This window comes from Electrophorus electricus, chromosome 14 (genome assembly GCF_041902795.1).
Source record: "Electrophorus electricus isolate QZ-2024a chromosome 14, ASM4190279v1, whole genome shotgun sequence".
Taxonomy (NCBI): Eukaryota; Metazoa; Chordata; class Actinopteri; order Gymnotiformes; family Gymnotidae; genus Electrophorus; species Electrophorus electricus.
In genome coordinates, this window is record NC_137510.1 from 12,253,413 (window position 1) to 12,270,703 (window position 17,291).

At 35.5% G+C, this 17,291-nt stretch overlaps 1 protein-coding gene across 1 annotated transcript; it reads right to left on the bottom strand.

Moving 5' to 3' along the window:
- Positions 1-415: 415 nt before the first annotated feature.
- Positions 416-15,486, bottom strand: LOC113572974 (myosin-7-like). Its single transcript, XM_035530601.2, has 39 exons — positions 15,465-15,486; positions 15,212-15,252; positions 14,831-15,039; positions 14,124-14,267; positions 13,878-14,034; positions 13,692-13,719; positions 13,325-13,427; positions 13,128-13,220; positions 12,979-13,042; positions 12,799-12,897; positions 11,784-11,887; positions 11,300-11,438; positions 10,825-10,943; positions 10,585-10,734; positions 10,326-10,496; positions 9,938-10,247; positions 9,734-9,810; positions 8,773-8,978; positions 8,308-8,431; positions 8,078-8,214; positions 7,660-7,915; positions 7,325-7,567; positions 7,013-7,189; positions 6,760-6,905; positions 6,588-6,678; positions 6,114-6,503; positions 5,711-5,837; positions 5,507-5,625; positions 5,222-5,418; positions 4,919-5,102; positions 4,349-4,514; positions 4,124-4,248; positions 3,710-4,018; positions 3,405-3,608; positions 3,008-3,304; positions 2,816-2,920; positions 2,531-2,626; positions 1,944-2,078; positions 416-508 (listed from the first exon to the last, which is right to left on the bottom strand). Exons 3-39 carry the CDS (start codon positions 15,029-15,031, stop codon positions 491-493), a joined length of 5,811 nt encoding a protein of 1,936 aa, XP_035386494.1. The 5' UTR covers positions 15,032-15,039; positions 15,212-15,252; positions 15,465-15,486; the 3' UTR covers positions 416-490.
- Between the last annotated feature and the right edge of the window lie 1,805 nt (positions 15,487-17,291).

Genomic DNA, 17,291 nt, shown 5'->3' on the forward strand with positions numbered 1-17,291 from the left:
TTTTACATAAACATGTTGATGATAAAATCCATGTGTAATATTTAAGATACATACTGTAGTATCAATTTATATACTGGTGTACATTCTTATCTAGAGTTAATTACAATTTCAATCATGTTCCCGAGGTATGTGAATATACTGTTAGGAGCCTTCTTCAAAGACTCTTATAGGTATAGTGTTGTGCACTTCACCAGATAAGCGATCGAACCCCAGTTTCCCCACAGGAAAAATAGCATTGTTAGGCTTAAAGTATTCCTCTGTATTTAAGGTATTTAAGTCTACTATTCATGTGTGATATGAATATGTTTCTATAATTTACTGATTTACATACAATTCCTTAATCTTGGTTGCTCATAACAAAATTAAATGTTGTAGTGCGTCATCATTAAAACAGAAGAAACAGCACATCAAATGGTTCATTTTCACAGTATTTTATTCTATTCAACTACAATGAGTCAGAGAAGATTTGAAGGAGAGTCAAGTAATTGCCTCACTCGTCATGTCCTTTCTGTGAGAAGAAAAGACATAGAAAAGAGCACTCTATAGCAGGGTGTATGAAGAATGATCTTTTATAGTTTTCCTCTTTCTCCCAAATATAATTGATCAGCCAGGGCATGTTTAGCCTCCAAATTTTGCTTCAGTAGTTTTGCTCTGGAGTGTACTAGGATGTAGGAAGGGTAAATCAAAGATATTATGAGAACATCATATTTCATTTGTCACACATTAAAGGGGTGGTTCAAAAAAAAAAAAGTGAGATTTCTACAATCAGCCCCTTATGCCAAATGTAGTAGAATAGTCCAAATATTTGCAATCTATTTTTTCATTATTTTGTCCAATTTTATCGATAGACAGTATATCATGGCATCAGAAACCACATAAGTAAATATATAAATAATTAATATGTAATTAATGTAATAGTTAATTGCCCTGTCACTTAAAACTCACAAATGAAAATTTCTAAAAACAGATTGAATTAAATGTAAAATGTACTACCTATGAGGTCCCAAAAAAGTTCATATTTTGTTGCCCAGTGTAATTGACAGCTGTTCACAAAAGAAAAAAAAATAGACTATAAATTTTAGTGATCTGTACAACTCAAAGTAGTTTGAATATAAAATTAAACTTAATTAAACTGCATACTCTTCTTGCAGTTATCCTGTTTGACACTAGTATAACTTTTTTACTCTGCTATTCTCCATGGCAATTTAAATCAACAATAGTTATTTATTTTATCGACTAAGGCCTCATGCCATGATGTTGTCCATTACTTTATATAATATGTCCAATTAACCTTCAAGTAAAATTCATTTGTCATTTGACAATGTGTGATTTTAATCTTTTTTATTGGCCAGACATCCCCTCATGGCCTGTACAATTGATGATGTAATACAGATATGGTATCATTTACTGATCTCTGAAAGCAGAAAAATGTCACTTTTTTGTTTGATTTTTTACCTGTAGAGATTTTTATGAATTACACTTTCAGAGGCCACATGATTAGCCTAGTAAGTCATATTTGGAACACTTCAATATTCAAATTTACAATTCTCATGAAAGCATACTTGTATAAACAGGGCTTTTTATTAGGGCCATCTATGACAATTTGATATTTTTTGAAAATACCGTGACTGAAGAGTAGACCATAGACAGTAACATCAATGGCACCACTTCTTGTGACTGTGAATCCAAATATTTTGACTTGACTAGAGTCTAAAATTATCACTAACAATTTGACTTGGGTAAATGCAAGGATATATATTTTGTCATGCTGACTTTATGATAGTTGGCATTTAGTTTCCTGTACTTGATATCTATTATCTCATATCTTAAATATGAAACTAAAAAATTGGAGCCCCAAACAATGATTTTGGCATAGAGTAAAAAATGTGATTTTTTTCCACCAAATTATTACTTTAACATGAAAAGCTGAATAATAAATTTACCTTGGAGCTAATGTCACGACTCTTGACCCTCAGTTTGTTGACCTGAGACTCAGCAATATCAGCCCTCTCCTCTGCCTCATCCAGCTCATGCTGCAGCTTGCGGAACTTGCCCAGATTGGCATTGGACTGCTCCTCCTGATGAACATGAACACGTTCAAAATTCAGAAATATAAAACAACTTATAAAATTAATTTCATACTCATATAGAAAAAGGTTTCTAAAATCAAACGTGATCATGAGTTTATATTTGCTTATAAAAATACATCTGTTTTAATTGATTGTTATATTTGAAGTACATTAACATAATTTCAAATATTCCTCCTTTTACACTTACAAAATAGATGTATTCATATATTATATAAAGATGTTTTTAATATGAAATATACTTACAAGCTCATGGTAACAAATTTTGTTTACACACACACACACACATACACACACACACACACACACACATATATATATATATGTATATATATATATGTATGTATGTATGTGTGTGTGTGTGTGTGTGTGTGTGTGTGTGTGTGTGTGTGTGTGTGTGCTAAAGAGATGCATGGCTCAAATTATTTTGCAGAAGCACTTACAGCCTCCTCTGCAGCTCTCTTGTAAGACTTGACTTTCATTTGTAGTTTATCTACCAGGTCTTGGAGACGAGTCAAAGTCTTACGGTCTTCTTCAGTCTGTTAATATTAATTAATATTCATTTTAAAAACTATTCTCATTTCTGTTCATTTTCCATATGATAGTGTGTTGGAAACAGAAGAAGTTTATTAAGTGGGCTTTGTAAATAGGTTTATATGACCAGCCTATTCTCATTTTTGTCTGAATTGTTTATAAATTGTGAAGAAGACACTGTATACAGAAGTAACCTGGTAGGTGAGCTCCTTGATGCGTCTCTCATATTTCCGGATTCCCTTTACAGCTTCAGTGGACTTTTTCTGTTCTATCTCCACCTCATTTTCCAACTCCCTCACCTAAAAAGGAACACATAACAAGCTTTAAAAAAAAATTAAGACAACTAAAAGTTTTACAACTTTTGTAAGGTAAATTCATAAACTCACCCTGGCCTCTAGTTTCTGGACCTGTTTCTTGCCACCCTTCATGGCAATTTGCTCAGCTTCATCCAAACGGTGCTGCAGGTCCTTTATAGTCTGCTCCATGTTTTTTTTCATGCGTTCCAGGTGAGCACTAGTGTCCTGCTCCTTCTTCAGCTCCTCTGCCATCATGGCAGCATCAGTAATGGCTTTTTTGGCCTTTTCTTCAGCATTCCTGCACTCTTGTACAGCTTCTTCTACCTCAGTTTGAAGCTGGGAAGTGTCTCCCTCTAGCTTTTTCTTCTGGTTTAGTAGGCTAGTGTTCTATAAGTAATTAAGATATTTGTAATATTATTCTCTGTCACAAATTCTGCATCCTTTCCGTGACCTTGTCTTTGGCCAACAAGAAAAATCTGTAAACTACCTGTGAGTGTAGTAGTTGCACTCTCTCAGTCACATCCAGGAGTTCTTGCTCAGCCAGTTTCCGGCCTCTCTCGGTCTGCTCCACGAGGGACCTCAGCTCATCCAGTTCAGCCTGTAACAAATTGTTGCGCCTCTCCACAATGGCAATGTTCTCTTTGAAATCATCATTAGCACGGAGAGCATCATCTAGATGTAGTTGAGTGTCCTTCAAAGTAAAAGTCCACAATAAAGCAGAAATTCAGTTGTTTAAAAAAAATATCAGTTCATCAATGCTTTCCACCATATCAGAGGTATATAGGGGCATACTTTCATATGTCCATGGAGGCTCTTGAGTTGCTTCTGGGCCTCTGCAGCCTGCCTGTTAGCCTGGCTGAGTTGAATTTCCATCTCATTTAGGTCTCCTTCCATCTTCTTCTTCAGTCTGAGAGCTTCATTTCTGCTGCGAGTCTCGGACTCTAGAGAGCTTTGCAGGGTATCCACCACTCTTTGTTGGTTTCTCTTGGCCTGCTCCATTTCCTCATCCTTCTCAGCCAGCTTACGCTCTATATCAGCCTTCACTTGGTTAAACTCCAGCTGAGCCCTTAAGATCTTTCCTTCTTCATGCTCAAGGGAGGCCTATTAGTTCAATAATAATTTACCTAATTTCTTAATTACTAAAGTATTTAGTAAGTATTATTAGTATTATTACATTTATATCTGAAAATAGTAAAGACAAGGTACCTCAGCTTCTTCAAGTGCAGATTGAATTTCTGCCTTTTCCTGTTCTAGCTGTTTACGGATCTTCTCAAGTTCATGAATGCTCTTGCCACTCTCACCAATTTGCTCAGTAAGATCAGAAATCTCCTCTGTTTGACAGATAATGTAATGCTAATCAATATGTGATGTTTATTTGTATGTACATTGAATTTATTTTCCATGCCACACAGATGTATCAAGTATAGATACCTTGAAGGTTCTTGTTCTCCCTTTTCATGGTCTCCAGGTGATCTAACGATTCCTCATAGGAGTTCTTCAGTTTGAACAGCTCAGTGCTTAGAGATCTGGCTTCCTTTTGGGAGCTCTCTAACTCACTCTGACTCTCTTCATATTTTTGTTTCCACTCAGCAAGAATCTGTTTTATACCAGAAATGAACATTTAGTCATAGTCCTTTGAGTTAAAAAGCATGATAGAAATCTTCTATAGCTTCATTAGTTTTCATCTCCAGATTTACATTACGTGATCAGGCTTTTTATTTTCATGTCATCTACAATGAATTGTAGTTTTGGAACCTACACAAACTATGTTAAGGTTATACATATGTTTCATTTGTAAAAATTATGACATCACTTTGCACCAAAAAAAAATTATCTAGGTGATATTCTAGGTGTACGTAACTGCAGCCAAATGGAGCATTAAAAAAATGGTATGGTTAGCATTTAACTGTTTCGTGAAAATGAACAAAGTATCCTCTTTACAAATAGAGATTAATTATTTAGCAAGAGAAAACTAGCAAGGTGTTACTAGCACATTAATACCTTGTCAAAGTTTCTTTGTTTCTTATCCAGAGCAGCAGCAGCAGCATTGGATCTTTCCACATCAACCATGAGATCTTCAATCTCATTCTGGAGTCTGTGCTTGGTCTTTTCCAGGGAAGAGCATTTGGCATTGACAGCTTCCACGGCTTCCTCTGCATCTTGTAATCGCTGAGCAAGTTTCTTCCTGGATTCAGGAAATTTGAACTTGCACTTTGTCTTGCACAATGAAATTCCAAATACTTAATGCCATCTCCTAAAGGCTACGTACTATTAATTTGAAAATTCTGTGATTTTATTTCTTACTTTGCATCTTCCAACTCTTCTGTCCTCTGGATGGCATCTGTTTCATACTTGGTCCTCCATTGAGCCACCTCAGAATTCGCCTTGGAGAGACTGCGCTGAAGCTCAGCCTTGGCCTCCTGCTCCTCCTCAAACTGCTCTCTTAGCAGGTCCGCATCATGGCGAGCAGACTGCACTGCATGGGCCAAGGCATTTTTAGCCTGAAAGAAAATGATTGATTAAAAATAAATACTGCCTAATCAGAATTTAAAAAGATTAATTAATTGAAAGCACAAACTGTGGAAATACCTTCACTTCTTCTTCAAGTTGTCTCTTGAGATCCTCAATTTGTTGTGTATAGGACTGCTTGCCTCTGGTCAGTTGGGAAACCAAGGAATCTTTCTCTTCCAACTGCCTTGTAAGTTCACCTTACAGATTGAGTGATTACAGTGATATTACAGTTGTCAGTATTTTACACCTTGCACATATCGAACACTTTAACCATGTCTTTACCATTTTCAGTTTGCAGTTTAGCTTTTTGCATGCTGAAGTCATTGATGCTGCGTTGTCCTTCCTCAAATTTAGTCCTATATTCACTCATTTGGTCCTCCAGAGTCCTGCACATTTTTTCCAGGTTTGCCTGGAACAGAGAATAGACATCAGCAATGCAATAGTAAAGACATGTAAAATGGGATTGAATGAATAATAAAAGCAAATAAGCAAAGCAAATAAGATTCCCCAAAAACACCAATTTTGTGGACTATGTATATTATTATATACATTTTATATTATTAAGATTGATAGGTGAACTGGCTCTCTGTAGTTATGCTAGTTATGCAAGAAGGTGAAGTTTGTGTGGGGGAATATATAATATAAATAAAGAAAAGAAAAACCAAACAAACAGTAAAGTGTGTACTTTGGCTTTGACAATGTGCTCCATGTTGGAGACAACATCATCAAGTTCCAGTCTCAGTTCACTCTTCTCTTTCTCAAGCTTCTGCTTCACTCTTTGTAGGTTGTCTATCTGCTCTCCAAGGTCAGCCACACTGTCAGCATGTTTCTTCCTCAGAGTTGCAGCAGTGGCCTCATGCTGTAAAGTGGCCTCTTCAAGATCTCTGCGCAGTTTTTGGAACTCAGCTTCTCTCTTCTTGTTCATTTCAATCTGTGCAGAAGTGGCACCACCAGCCTCCTCCAGTCTCTCACTGATCTCTTCCAGTTCTCTGGCCAAATCTGCCCTCTGTTTTTCAACCTTGGCACGTGCAGCTCTCTCAGCCTCTAGTTCTTCCTCAAGCTCCTCAATACGGGCCTAAAGTTTAAGGTACTAAATTATGTGTGGAAGACCCAAATAAATAATACAAATGTGTATAAATCAAACAAGACAGTGGATTACCTGCAGTTCCTTTAGTTTCTTTTGAAGCTGGGCTGCCATTGCTTGCTCATCCTCAATTTTGCTACTGAGCTGGTTGATTTCAAAATCTTTCCTGTGTTTTTAATAAGCACGTATTAGCAGATATTTAATTGCATAATTATTGTCGCTTTATTTCTAACTATTAGAATCCTACTTTTTCAGTCTCTCCTCCAGCTGTTGCTTGTCATTTTCCAAGTCCATGATATTCTCTTGGGTTAATTTTAAATCCCCTTCAAGTTTCCTTTTAACCCTCTCAAGGTCCATGCGGAGCTTTTTTTCTTGCTCCAGGGATCCCTCAAGCTGCCAAGGAAATTGTTTAATACTTACAAGGCAGTTGGTTAGAGGAGGAAGGTTTTTTTAAACAGTTTACATGCATTTATTTCAGAGATGATTAACCAATCACTGACATCATCAACTTGCTGCTCCAGCTTAGCTTTGGCCTTGGTCAGAGTGTTGACTTTGTCCTCTTCACTCTGGAGGTCATCAAGTGTTTGCTGGTGAGCCTCCTGCAGAGCTTTTTTCTCTTTTGTCAGTTTGGCAATGATTTCATCCAGGGCTGCCATCTCCTCTGTTAAGTTTTTAACCTATCAAGAGGAAATTTACTTCTTATATATTGTCACAATAAATCTGTAAGTATTTTTGCCTGCAAACAGAAATTAATTTGCTAAATTTTAACAATTAATTACACTAGTTTATTTTTAGTCAGAACAAACTTAAACCTTATTCTCAGTGGCATGCTTCTCTTTCTCCACTTTGGCCAGAGTAAGTTCCAGATCATCAATGTCTTTCTTTAGCTCAGAGCATTCATCCTCTAGCTTTCTCTTTTTAGCAGTCAGTTCAGCATTCATCTCTTCTTCATCCTCCAGTCTTTCAGTCAGCTCTTTGCATTTTGCTTCAAGTTGAATCTTGTTCTTGATCAGACCTTCACATCGTTCCTCAGCATCACAGAGATTATCTTGCTCCTGTTTTAAAACACAAAACACAAAATCTGTTGTCTTTTGGAAAAAACAGCTCTTGAGTGAGACAGATTTGATTTCTCAAACCATAAACTCACAGTCTGGACTTGGAGTTGGAGATCATTTTTTTCTTGGAGGAGTGTGACCATTTTCTCTTCTAGTTCCTTCTTGCGGGCTTCACATTTTGCGTATGCTTCTTTTAGCTTTAAGAATTCTTCTTTCAAGTTGGCCATTTCCTTCTCGGCTTCAGCAGATCTTAGCAGTGGCTTGATTTTGAAGTATAACTTCATCCAGGGCCAATTCTTAACACCCATAAAGGCACGGATGTTCCACTGAATCACAAGCAAGGCATCCCTAAAATGTGTTTCAACAAATTAATCAAAGTAACCAAATTATCTTCATCATCAACAACAAAACAATATTATTGAAGTATGAATATTTTTAAATAATTAAAATATCTTCAGCAATGATTTAAAAAAAAACATTAAAGAATTGTGGCTTATCTGTAATTCTTACCTGCGCTCAACAATTTTCTGGAACTCAATTCTTGAGAGAAGACCTCGAGACCAAGCCTGAATACGAGTAATGATGAGAGCTAGGCGATCATCTCTCATCTCTTCAAGCAGACCCAGCAGACCAGCCTTGAAGAATACCTTGATAAATAGCATATATGTTAATAAGTGTTCACATTTTTATCAAATAATTACTTTTAGGTGCTTATTAGCATAAAAATTGTATCAGTGCACCTTAGTATGTCCAAACTTGTATTGGTTATGGTCAATGTCTAAGGAGCCCAACAATTTCTCAGCTCCTTTTCTACTGTCGATGAACTGTCCTTCAGGAATAGCAGCAGGATTCAGAATACGATATCTGTAAATGCAAATGTTTTTGTATTAAGTTGACTGACTATTAACAGTTGACTATTTATACTAAACACATCTCTGTTCAGTTAACAAATCTGAAAAATCCTTCCTTCATGTTTACATATCCCAAGACATAAATCACTTGGGAGTTGGTTTTTGATATCTACAAAGCCATCCTAGTGTGCAAAATGCCAAATGTGTTTTCCTTTTGTATTTATGTTCTATGTATTTAATCTTTGTTCAAATATATATTGTGCAATTTGAGCAATCAACACATTCAATTTGATAGAAATTCTGTCAGCAGTGAGTCTAACTATGAACATAAAACCTGTTTCAAGGCATGGACACCTCTGTTTGAAGTCTCCATAGAGGATCCTGTTGGGGAAGCCCTTTCTGCAGATTCTGATGCCCTCCAGCACACCATTGCAGCGGAGTTGGTGCATTACAAGTGGATTTTCCATGGCCCCAGGAGTCTTGGTCTCATTGGGGATAATGCATCGCACAAAGTGGGGATGAGTTGATCTCAGGTTGGTCATCAGCTTATTCAAGTTCTCCTAAAGGTGGGATATGCAGAATCTATTACACTTCATATTTGAACACATCTGTTACAGGTAACAAAAAAGCTTTTCATTTTAGCTTTCACACTATATAAAATAATATGCAAAGTCAATATGTACTACATCTATTAGTTATCTACCTGTCTGAAATGTCCTGTTTTTTGGAAACCTTGCATACTGCACAAATATTTTTACTACTTAGACATATTTTATATATTCATGGTGGATTTCTTGTACAGCCCCATCACTCATTAAGCCAATCCTAGTTCTCCGGCAGCCAGTTATTGACATGGTAGTCAACAGTATGAAAATATAGTGAAATACTGCTGATGAAGAAAATCTTTCTGAACCATCCTGTTTTCTTGAATCCTTGTGTAGGTCACTACAATTCTTACTTTAGTACACTGCTAATACTCCTTGGAATCTTCTTCAGAAATCTATATCATGGAATGAATGGTGTAATTTGAACATCATCTTTTTCTAATATAAACTGGTTCCTTCTCCTACATAGGCATTTTGCTTGCACAGCTGATGAAGGATCTCTGTCCCAAATATCCTGTTCCCTGGAAATGTTGTGTACTTCATTACAATTTTCAGTATCTCTATATCTCTTACTAGAGAACACTGCAGTCACTCACCTGGAATTTTCATCAGATTTGTATAGTTTATATTAATGAAGTCACACTTTGCCATGTTCACTAGTAGACTATATAGTGTACAGTTTTAACATTTTTACAAACTCTTAATCCTACCCTGTGGAGGGCAGACACAGTCTGGAAAGAAGAACCTTTTTTCTTCTTTTCCTTAGTTTTTCCACCCGAACCTGTCTCTGCCATTGCCATTAAAAAAAAAATGTGATAATTAAATCTCTGAGATTTTAGAGAGTAAAACCATAAACTCAGCTAATTGTCTCTAAGATGATGTATGTCATTCCTCATTCAGTTTAGTTCACATACCTGAGTCAGCACCAGAATAATTTGCAAACAGGTAAGATAACAGTTTCATGGTAGACTTCTGGTACAGCCCCACTACAGTCTCATTGAGGGGATCCTTGTTCTTCACAAGCCAGTTGTTGATGTTGTAGTCAACAGTACCAGCATAGTGAATCAGGGAGAAGTGAGCCTCTGGTTTACCCTTTACAATCCTGGGTTTTTGGAAATTAGGAGATTTTCCAATGTGGTTATCATAAAGCTTAGCTTTGAATGTCAAATCGCTGGCTTTGGGAAACATACATTCTTCTTCAAGAATGGACATGATACCCATAGGCTACAGAGAAAATACAAACAATCATGTATTTCTGTTTCCAGATTTCTGGCATTCATTTTTAGGAAATAGGTTACCAACCTTTTCAATAAGATCAATACAAGCCTGTAAGTCCATGCCAAAGTCAATGAATGTCCATTCAATACCCTCTTTTTTGTACTCCTCTTGCTCCAAAACAAACATGTGGTGGTTAAAGAACTGCTGCAACTTCTCATTAGTGAAGTTGATGCACATCTGCTCAAATGTGTTAAACTTTTGGGGGAAATACAATAATTAATTATACTAGACAAATTCTCAGTACAAATAGTATTTAGAATTATAAGAACATAGGAAAACATACATCAAAAATCTCAAAGCCAGCAATGTCGAGTACACCAATGAAGTACTGGCGAGGCTGCTTGGTGTCCAGAGATTGATTTATTCTCACAACCATCCAAAGGAACATCTTCTCATACACTGACTTAGACAGTGCACCAACAGCGTAATACACCTGGGGTAGTGATTATACATTCATTTATCATAGAAAAGTGTTTTCATTTTCGCTCTCTAAAAGGAATATTTAATATCATGCACTACTGACCTGCTGGACATTCTGGCCTTTGGTGACCCACTCATTTCCTACTTTGACTCTGGGGTGACACAGAGACTTGATGAGATCAGCAGAGTTCAGGCCCATCAAATATGCTGATTTGTCAGCATCTGAAATAAATATTTCCTGTTATTCAAGTATCACATAAAGTTCCAGTATCATCCGATGTTCCCAAACTCATTGTAGCACTGTCAGGCCATAGCATATGATGGAAATTAGTTAGTGGTTTGAGACACTGTCACCTGTACTGTCTAAATATTCACTAAGATGAGAAAGCTAGGCTACTCCTAAATAACAAGTGCTAAGGTGATATTTAGTGTGTCCAAATGGATCCATGTTTCCACACAATGCTTAAAATTATTAAAGTGAAAAGAGTAAATGGTAAAACACACATTCCTGGGAAACTTTAATGAGAATTTATTCATTCTGATTTTCAATTATGGCTGCATCTTGAGTTTGAACTGACCTTCAGTGCCATCAGCCTCAGCCTGCTCCTCTCTCTGCTTCTGCTTGAACTTCATGTTGCCATAGTGCATGATGGCACCAGTCAGCTTATAGATGCTGTTCTTCTCCTCTTGGGTGAAGCCCAGCACATCAAAGGCTTCCTAGAATAAAAACTTCAATGTCTTCTAAATCCAAGTCATGTCAGATCTTTGCATCTCAAGAATGCTAGACAAAGGATAGACAGTACATTTTATATACAATGTACTTGACCTTAGTAGCTTTCAATTAAATTCCTCACACAAAGTAACTTACAATTACAAAAACACCAGGCATGTTGGATCTCTTTACCTCAAGAATGATCCAGGATAAACAATTATTTTTATAGGTTGCATTAAGAACTCACAATTAAGATCATGCTAAAAGGTCATGTACAGTAGTTATGATTAAAATGATAAACCCTTTGTACAGATAAAAATGAGAAGATGGACAGCTGTTTTCTCACGCACATCAGTAGCCATTAGCTCTTCTGCATCATTAATAGATGCCACTTGTGTCTCTCCTTGGGAAATGAAGGCGTAGTCGTAGGGGTTAGCAGTAATAAGCAGCATTTCTGTGAGAAGGAAAATAGATATTTTTCTAATAGTTATGAATCCTTTTTTATTTCTGAAAGTACATTTTTAAGTTATTTATATATTTCTGAATCTTTATTTACTGTTTTCAGCAATCATTGTGTAGATAGAGTGAAACCAATGGTGATGCAAAATCAAGACTTTTACTTGTTGAACCTCTGAACCTTTACATATCTGTCAGAGTGTACAACATAAAATAGAATTTGTAGTGCATTTTTTTTTGTGTGTATTTCTTTGTGAAACAAGATATTCAGGTGTTGTCAGGACTTTATCTATCAGGATTTTATTGCATTTTGAAAACCACATAGTATTCATGGTTATTTTTGCTTTCCCACTTGACCTTTCTGACAATAAATAAAATTGAAAGACATTTTAGAGGAGAGCAAAAATCATTGCATTTTGATGGAAGATGACAAAGAAAACTACAATTTTGTCTAGGAACATTAACAAGGTGTAAATGATCAGTTCTGATTTATGTTGATCTTTCAGGTCACACTTGAGACAAGATCTGGATAACACAGTAGGCAAAAATGTGTACAGTACATTCTTCATCACTCAATGTGAAACACAGTGTTATCCTTTTAGAAGTTGTGCATAGACTTCATCAATCAAGAGTGAAACAAATAGATGTAAGCTCTCTTTGTTTTAAATTGCAGCTATATTGCTTTTCTCCTCAACATTTTTGCAAGTCATTATGGGGTTAATCCTTTGATAGACTTTTGTTTTTCCCCAGCCCCTTCAGTCAGTATCTTTTGTATGCTTTCTGGTGTCCATCCTCCATCTCTTCTTAATCGTTTCAGTTATTATTTTTTGTTGGTGATGTTTGTTTTAAAAAAAAAAAGAAAATGAAAACTTAAATGAAGAAATTATATAATAAATGTTTAAATCTTACCTAGTAGCTCAGGTTTCCTCTGGGACAAGATTTGATAGAAGATATGATAGTCTCTCTCAGCCTTGAGCTGGAAGGTAACACGGGACTTCTCCAGAAGATCTGTATTACCAAAAACAACAAGTCAGCTACAAGTTGATCACATCTTCTAGAACAAAAAAGGACTGAAAGATTTGTGCTTACAAGTCTCAATATCAGCAGAGGCAAGTTTGCCAGTGGCACCAAAATGGATTCGGATGAACTTTCCCTATTTGACAAGATAATTACTGTTACATCACTTAATCTGAAATCAGATAGAACAATCAGTGCTTACAGGCAATTTTGAGACTTACAAATCTAGATGAGTTGTCATTTCTGATGGTTTTGGCATTACCAAAAGCCTCCAGAGCAGGATTACACTGGATGATTTGATCCTCTAGAGAACCCTAAACAGAGATAACAGTTAATGTATGAATATATATAACAACTCATATAAAAATGAAACATAGTGCCTCTTATATTGTTTGAAATGTGACTGCTTTTTGTGTACCCTTTTGTCATTGGCTTCTCTCTTGAAACCACCTGCAGCAATACTAGCAAAATACTGAATGACTCTCTTGGTGTTCACAGTCTTCCCTGCACCAGATTCTCCACTAATGCAAAGAGATTCATTATACAGATATCAATATACATTTTGTCAATCAAAATGCAATAATGACAGTCTCTAATAGTCAAGTGTAAACAGTAGAGAAATTAATAATTTAGCAAAATGCTATTTAGTCTTCATAAGAAACCGATATCAGAATATTAGCATAAACCCTCAGAAGTAAAATCCTTAATATTAAAATGTTTATAAGTTTAAAACATATTTCATTTTACATTAGCTTTTACTAAAACACAATCTAAGAGGCACTTACGTGATAAGAATAGACTGGTTTTCCCTGTCTAAAAAAAAGGAAGTTTTAAAATTGACATTAAAAAATTATATTAGGTTGTGAATAAAATAATTAGCTAATTAGTCATTTAGGCAAGACATTTGTCAAGAAATTGACAAATTTGCTGTAGTTTTTGAATGTTTTGCTGTCCTGCCTTTCTGTGAATACCTGCAAGCATGTACTGATAGGCGTTATCAGAGATGGAAAAGATGTGAGGAGGAGCTTCACTCCTCTTCTTGCCCCTGTAGGCAAGTACAACTTCTTGGTTGTACACTGGCAGCCACTTGTAGGGGTTGACAGTTACACAGAAGAGGCCAGAGTAGGTCTGCATAGAGAGAATCTTAGAGTTACTATTTTCACATCCATAGAAAATACGTGTATATGTGAAGAACTGTACATGTTTAACTAACTCACATAAATCATCCAGGCAGCGTAACGCTCTTTGAGGTTAAACAGCACAGCAGGCTCATGAAGGAAGGTGAACATCGCCATGTCCTCAATTTTATCAAACTTTGGAGGGTTTTGAGGGTGAATATCAGCTTCTTTGACAGTCACAGTCTGCATGAAAAAGTATGTTGCTTTACTGTAAATACTGTACATACCATACTTTGTAAGAAACATATCAATTAAGTAGTTTAAGAAATAAAAAACATTCTGTAATACAGTTGGAACGTTTATATATATATATATATATATATATATATATATATATATATATATATATATATATATATATATATATATATATATATATATAAAATTATTTATATAAAATTACTATATATATAGTAATTTTATATATATATATATATATATATATATATATATATATATATATATATATATATATATATATATATATATATATATAATTACTATTATAATTATTATTTAGGTGGGGGGGGGTGTTCCGGGGGTAACTATTTTCAGGTTTTTAGGTATCTGTAAAATTACATTTTTTCCCCATATTCATACATTTCCAGTAGAAGTAGCAGGATAAAACAAAACAAGTATATAAAAACTTTAAATTACATATCTGTATTTACATTAGTGGGGGGTTGGGGAGGTCAGATCAGTATCACGGACTTTAGGTATCAGTAAAATGCATTTGATTTTCTTACCGTTCCCTTAGAAGTTTCACAAGTGACTTTGTCTCCATCACGACTGATAACTGATCCTTTCACATACTCCTCCTCTGGGTCAGGAACAAAGCATTCCCTCTTCATGTCAAACGGGCGGGTTTGTGCCTCCAGACGCTCTCTATCAGACTTTCTTAGATAGGAGGCAGCTGCCCCAAACTCCTCCATTTGAGCATCTCCCATCTTTCACCCTGTGTTTTGTGAACCATTATTATTAGCTTTAAATGTTATTTATCTACAGTATGTAGACCTATTAATAAAACATTCTTAGCTCTAGGAAATAATCTTTGCGTTGTTTTGCTATGCAGATTTAAAATTCTTAGCTATAAATATAATTGAAAAATGTAACTTTAATGAACTCACCTCTGCTATTTCACCTCTCCAGATATTGATGATGTATTGCTCTTGAACACAGATAGATGATATGAATCAATTGTTTTAACACTTCTAACTTTCACATTGTTATTTTGAGTTTAAAGCATAATGGATTCCTAAAACTGTAATTTCTTATATCTTGTAAAGAAAGAAACATTGCTAACACCCACTCCTCCCCACCCCAAAGGAATTTCTTAAGTTCCCTTGAAGCTCAGAGATTCAGACTTCGCTAACAACTCACCTTTAGATGAAAACCTGTCTTGGGTTACTCATTCCTCTCTCCCTTTTATAATGTAAGGGGTCCTCTATAAATAGTTGCTGGCAGCATATGATGCATTGTAGTGTCTCAGTTTGGTGACAGTACTGACGACATTGTTGGGGGTCAGTTTCCTTTGTTCATGTAGTTTATATCAACAAGAATTCAGTGGGAGGTAATAGAGCACTTTTGACGGTCTTATTGCATAGCAGGGGAAAAAATGGAAAGACATTGTATTATCTCATTATCAGAAAACAGATTTGGTCATTTGCATATACATATATCAGTATTTAAATGGGCAGTATTTCATGTTGTAATGATTAATTAATGCTAAAGAAAAGGTTTGAATTTCAGATGTCCTTAAACACCCCTTGTTTTTTTCATCCTCTGAATCATTACAGTACAAGCAAGGTGACTTTATGGAAACTCAGAAAATGAAAGCAGCAGTAGCATTATTGTAAGAATAATGAAAAAAAAGTGTGCACTCTAGCCTTAGTTCAAAGAAAATAATTTTCTTATTTCAATCTTGTATCAAAGTATCATGTCTCAGACATGTTTGGGATGAATAAAAGTGTAATAGCACATATAGCCTTTTTAATTGTGTATTTAGATTGCAGTATTAGCTAAGTGTCTGTGTATTTACTCAATCACTGGTGCTTTTTATCCCTATTTAAGGGGCATCAGCTGTCTGTCTCTGAGTGGTATTGCACAATCAAGGTCATTCCTCAGATGGTGTGAATGTCTCACTTTGTCTCATGGTTTTGAAATTGCATTGTTTCCTTCACTTTACACTTGAGGACAAAGATAACCCTGTGAAATTCTTATCAAGTGCTTTTCTGATGATTGAGAAGAACAGCTTGTATAGTTTGTGTGAGCACATCCATTTATGTATTGTCTTTTTGGGTATATGATGTGACTCTAGAGATGTCATTTATAAAGGCCGAAATTCTAGCATAAACATTGCATAAATGTTTTAGATTGATCAAAAAGTCACTTTTTATTGACTTTGCTTGTTTGAATAATCATTGAGTTTATTGGCATTGATATGATAACGTTTTCTTTTTTAAATAGATTTTTACAAGGTTTTATCACTTTCAAATGTAAAATGTATTTCACATGAAATAAAGCTCTCATGTATGTTTTATATTGTTATGAGTATTGGCATATATATATATTATACTATTTCATTTATAGTGCAAAGCATGTCTGGTCATAAATGGGTGCAAGTTTAACAATAAGGCATGCTGCGTGTGAAAGTTAAAGGTTAGGAAACTTAGTACACGGTGCAAGTCAGCTGCAATATGTATCAATTATGTCCTCATTCCTGCTATCTTCTATTTGTCTTTCACAAATAGAAAGATGTTAAATGTCTTAACTGCAAACTAAATAGTCTTCAAAATAAGAGTCACTCCATGGACCTTTTACTCCATGGTCACTCCATGGTCCTTTCATTAGATATTTGACTGGGGTGTTATCACCAGACAAATTATATCTTGCTTTAAACACACAATTTAGTTATTCTGAGTGGAAGTTTCTCACTTAAATGAAAAATTAAAATAAATGATTGGTATGAACATCTTAATAATCCTAAGTGAATGTACAGGGAGCGATGTTTTTATACCATTTTATGTGTGATTATTTGTACCACACACACACACACACACACACACACACACACACACACACACACACACACACACACACACACACACAGCCTGTTTATGTCACATTGTTTCCTTGTCATTGTCCTTCAGTGCAAATATAACACTGTGAAATTCCTCCTGAGTGCCTCTCCATTGAGAAGAGCCCTGG

Coding starts and splice junctions, on each gene's coding strand:
- LOC113572974 (XM_035530601.2), bottom strand. CDS start 15,031: ATGGGAGATGCTCAAATGGAGGAGTTTGGGGCAGCTGCCTCCTATCTA. Junction 11,888..12,798: donor GAGGAAACCTGAGCTACTAG/GTAAGATTTAAA, acceptor TCCTTCTCACAG/AAATGCTGCTTATTACTGCT. Junction 3,305..3,404: donor TGCAACTACTACACTCACAG/GTAGTTTACAGA, acceptor AATTACTTATAG/AACACTAGCCTACTAAACCA.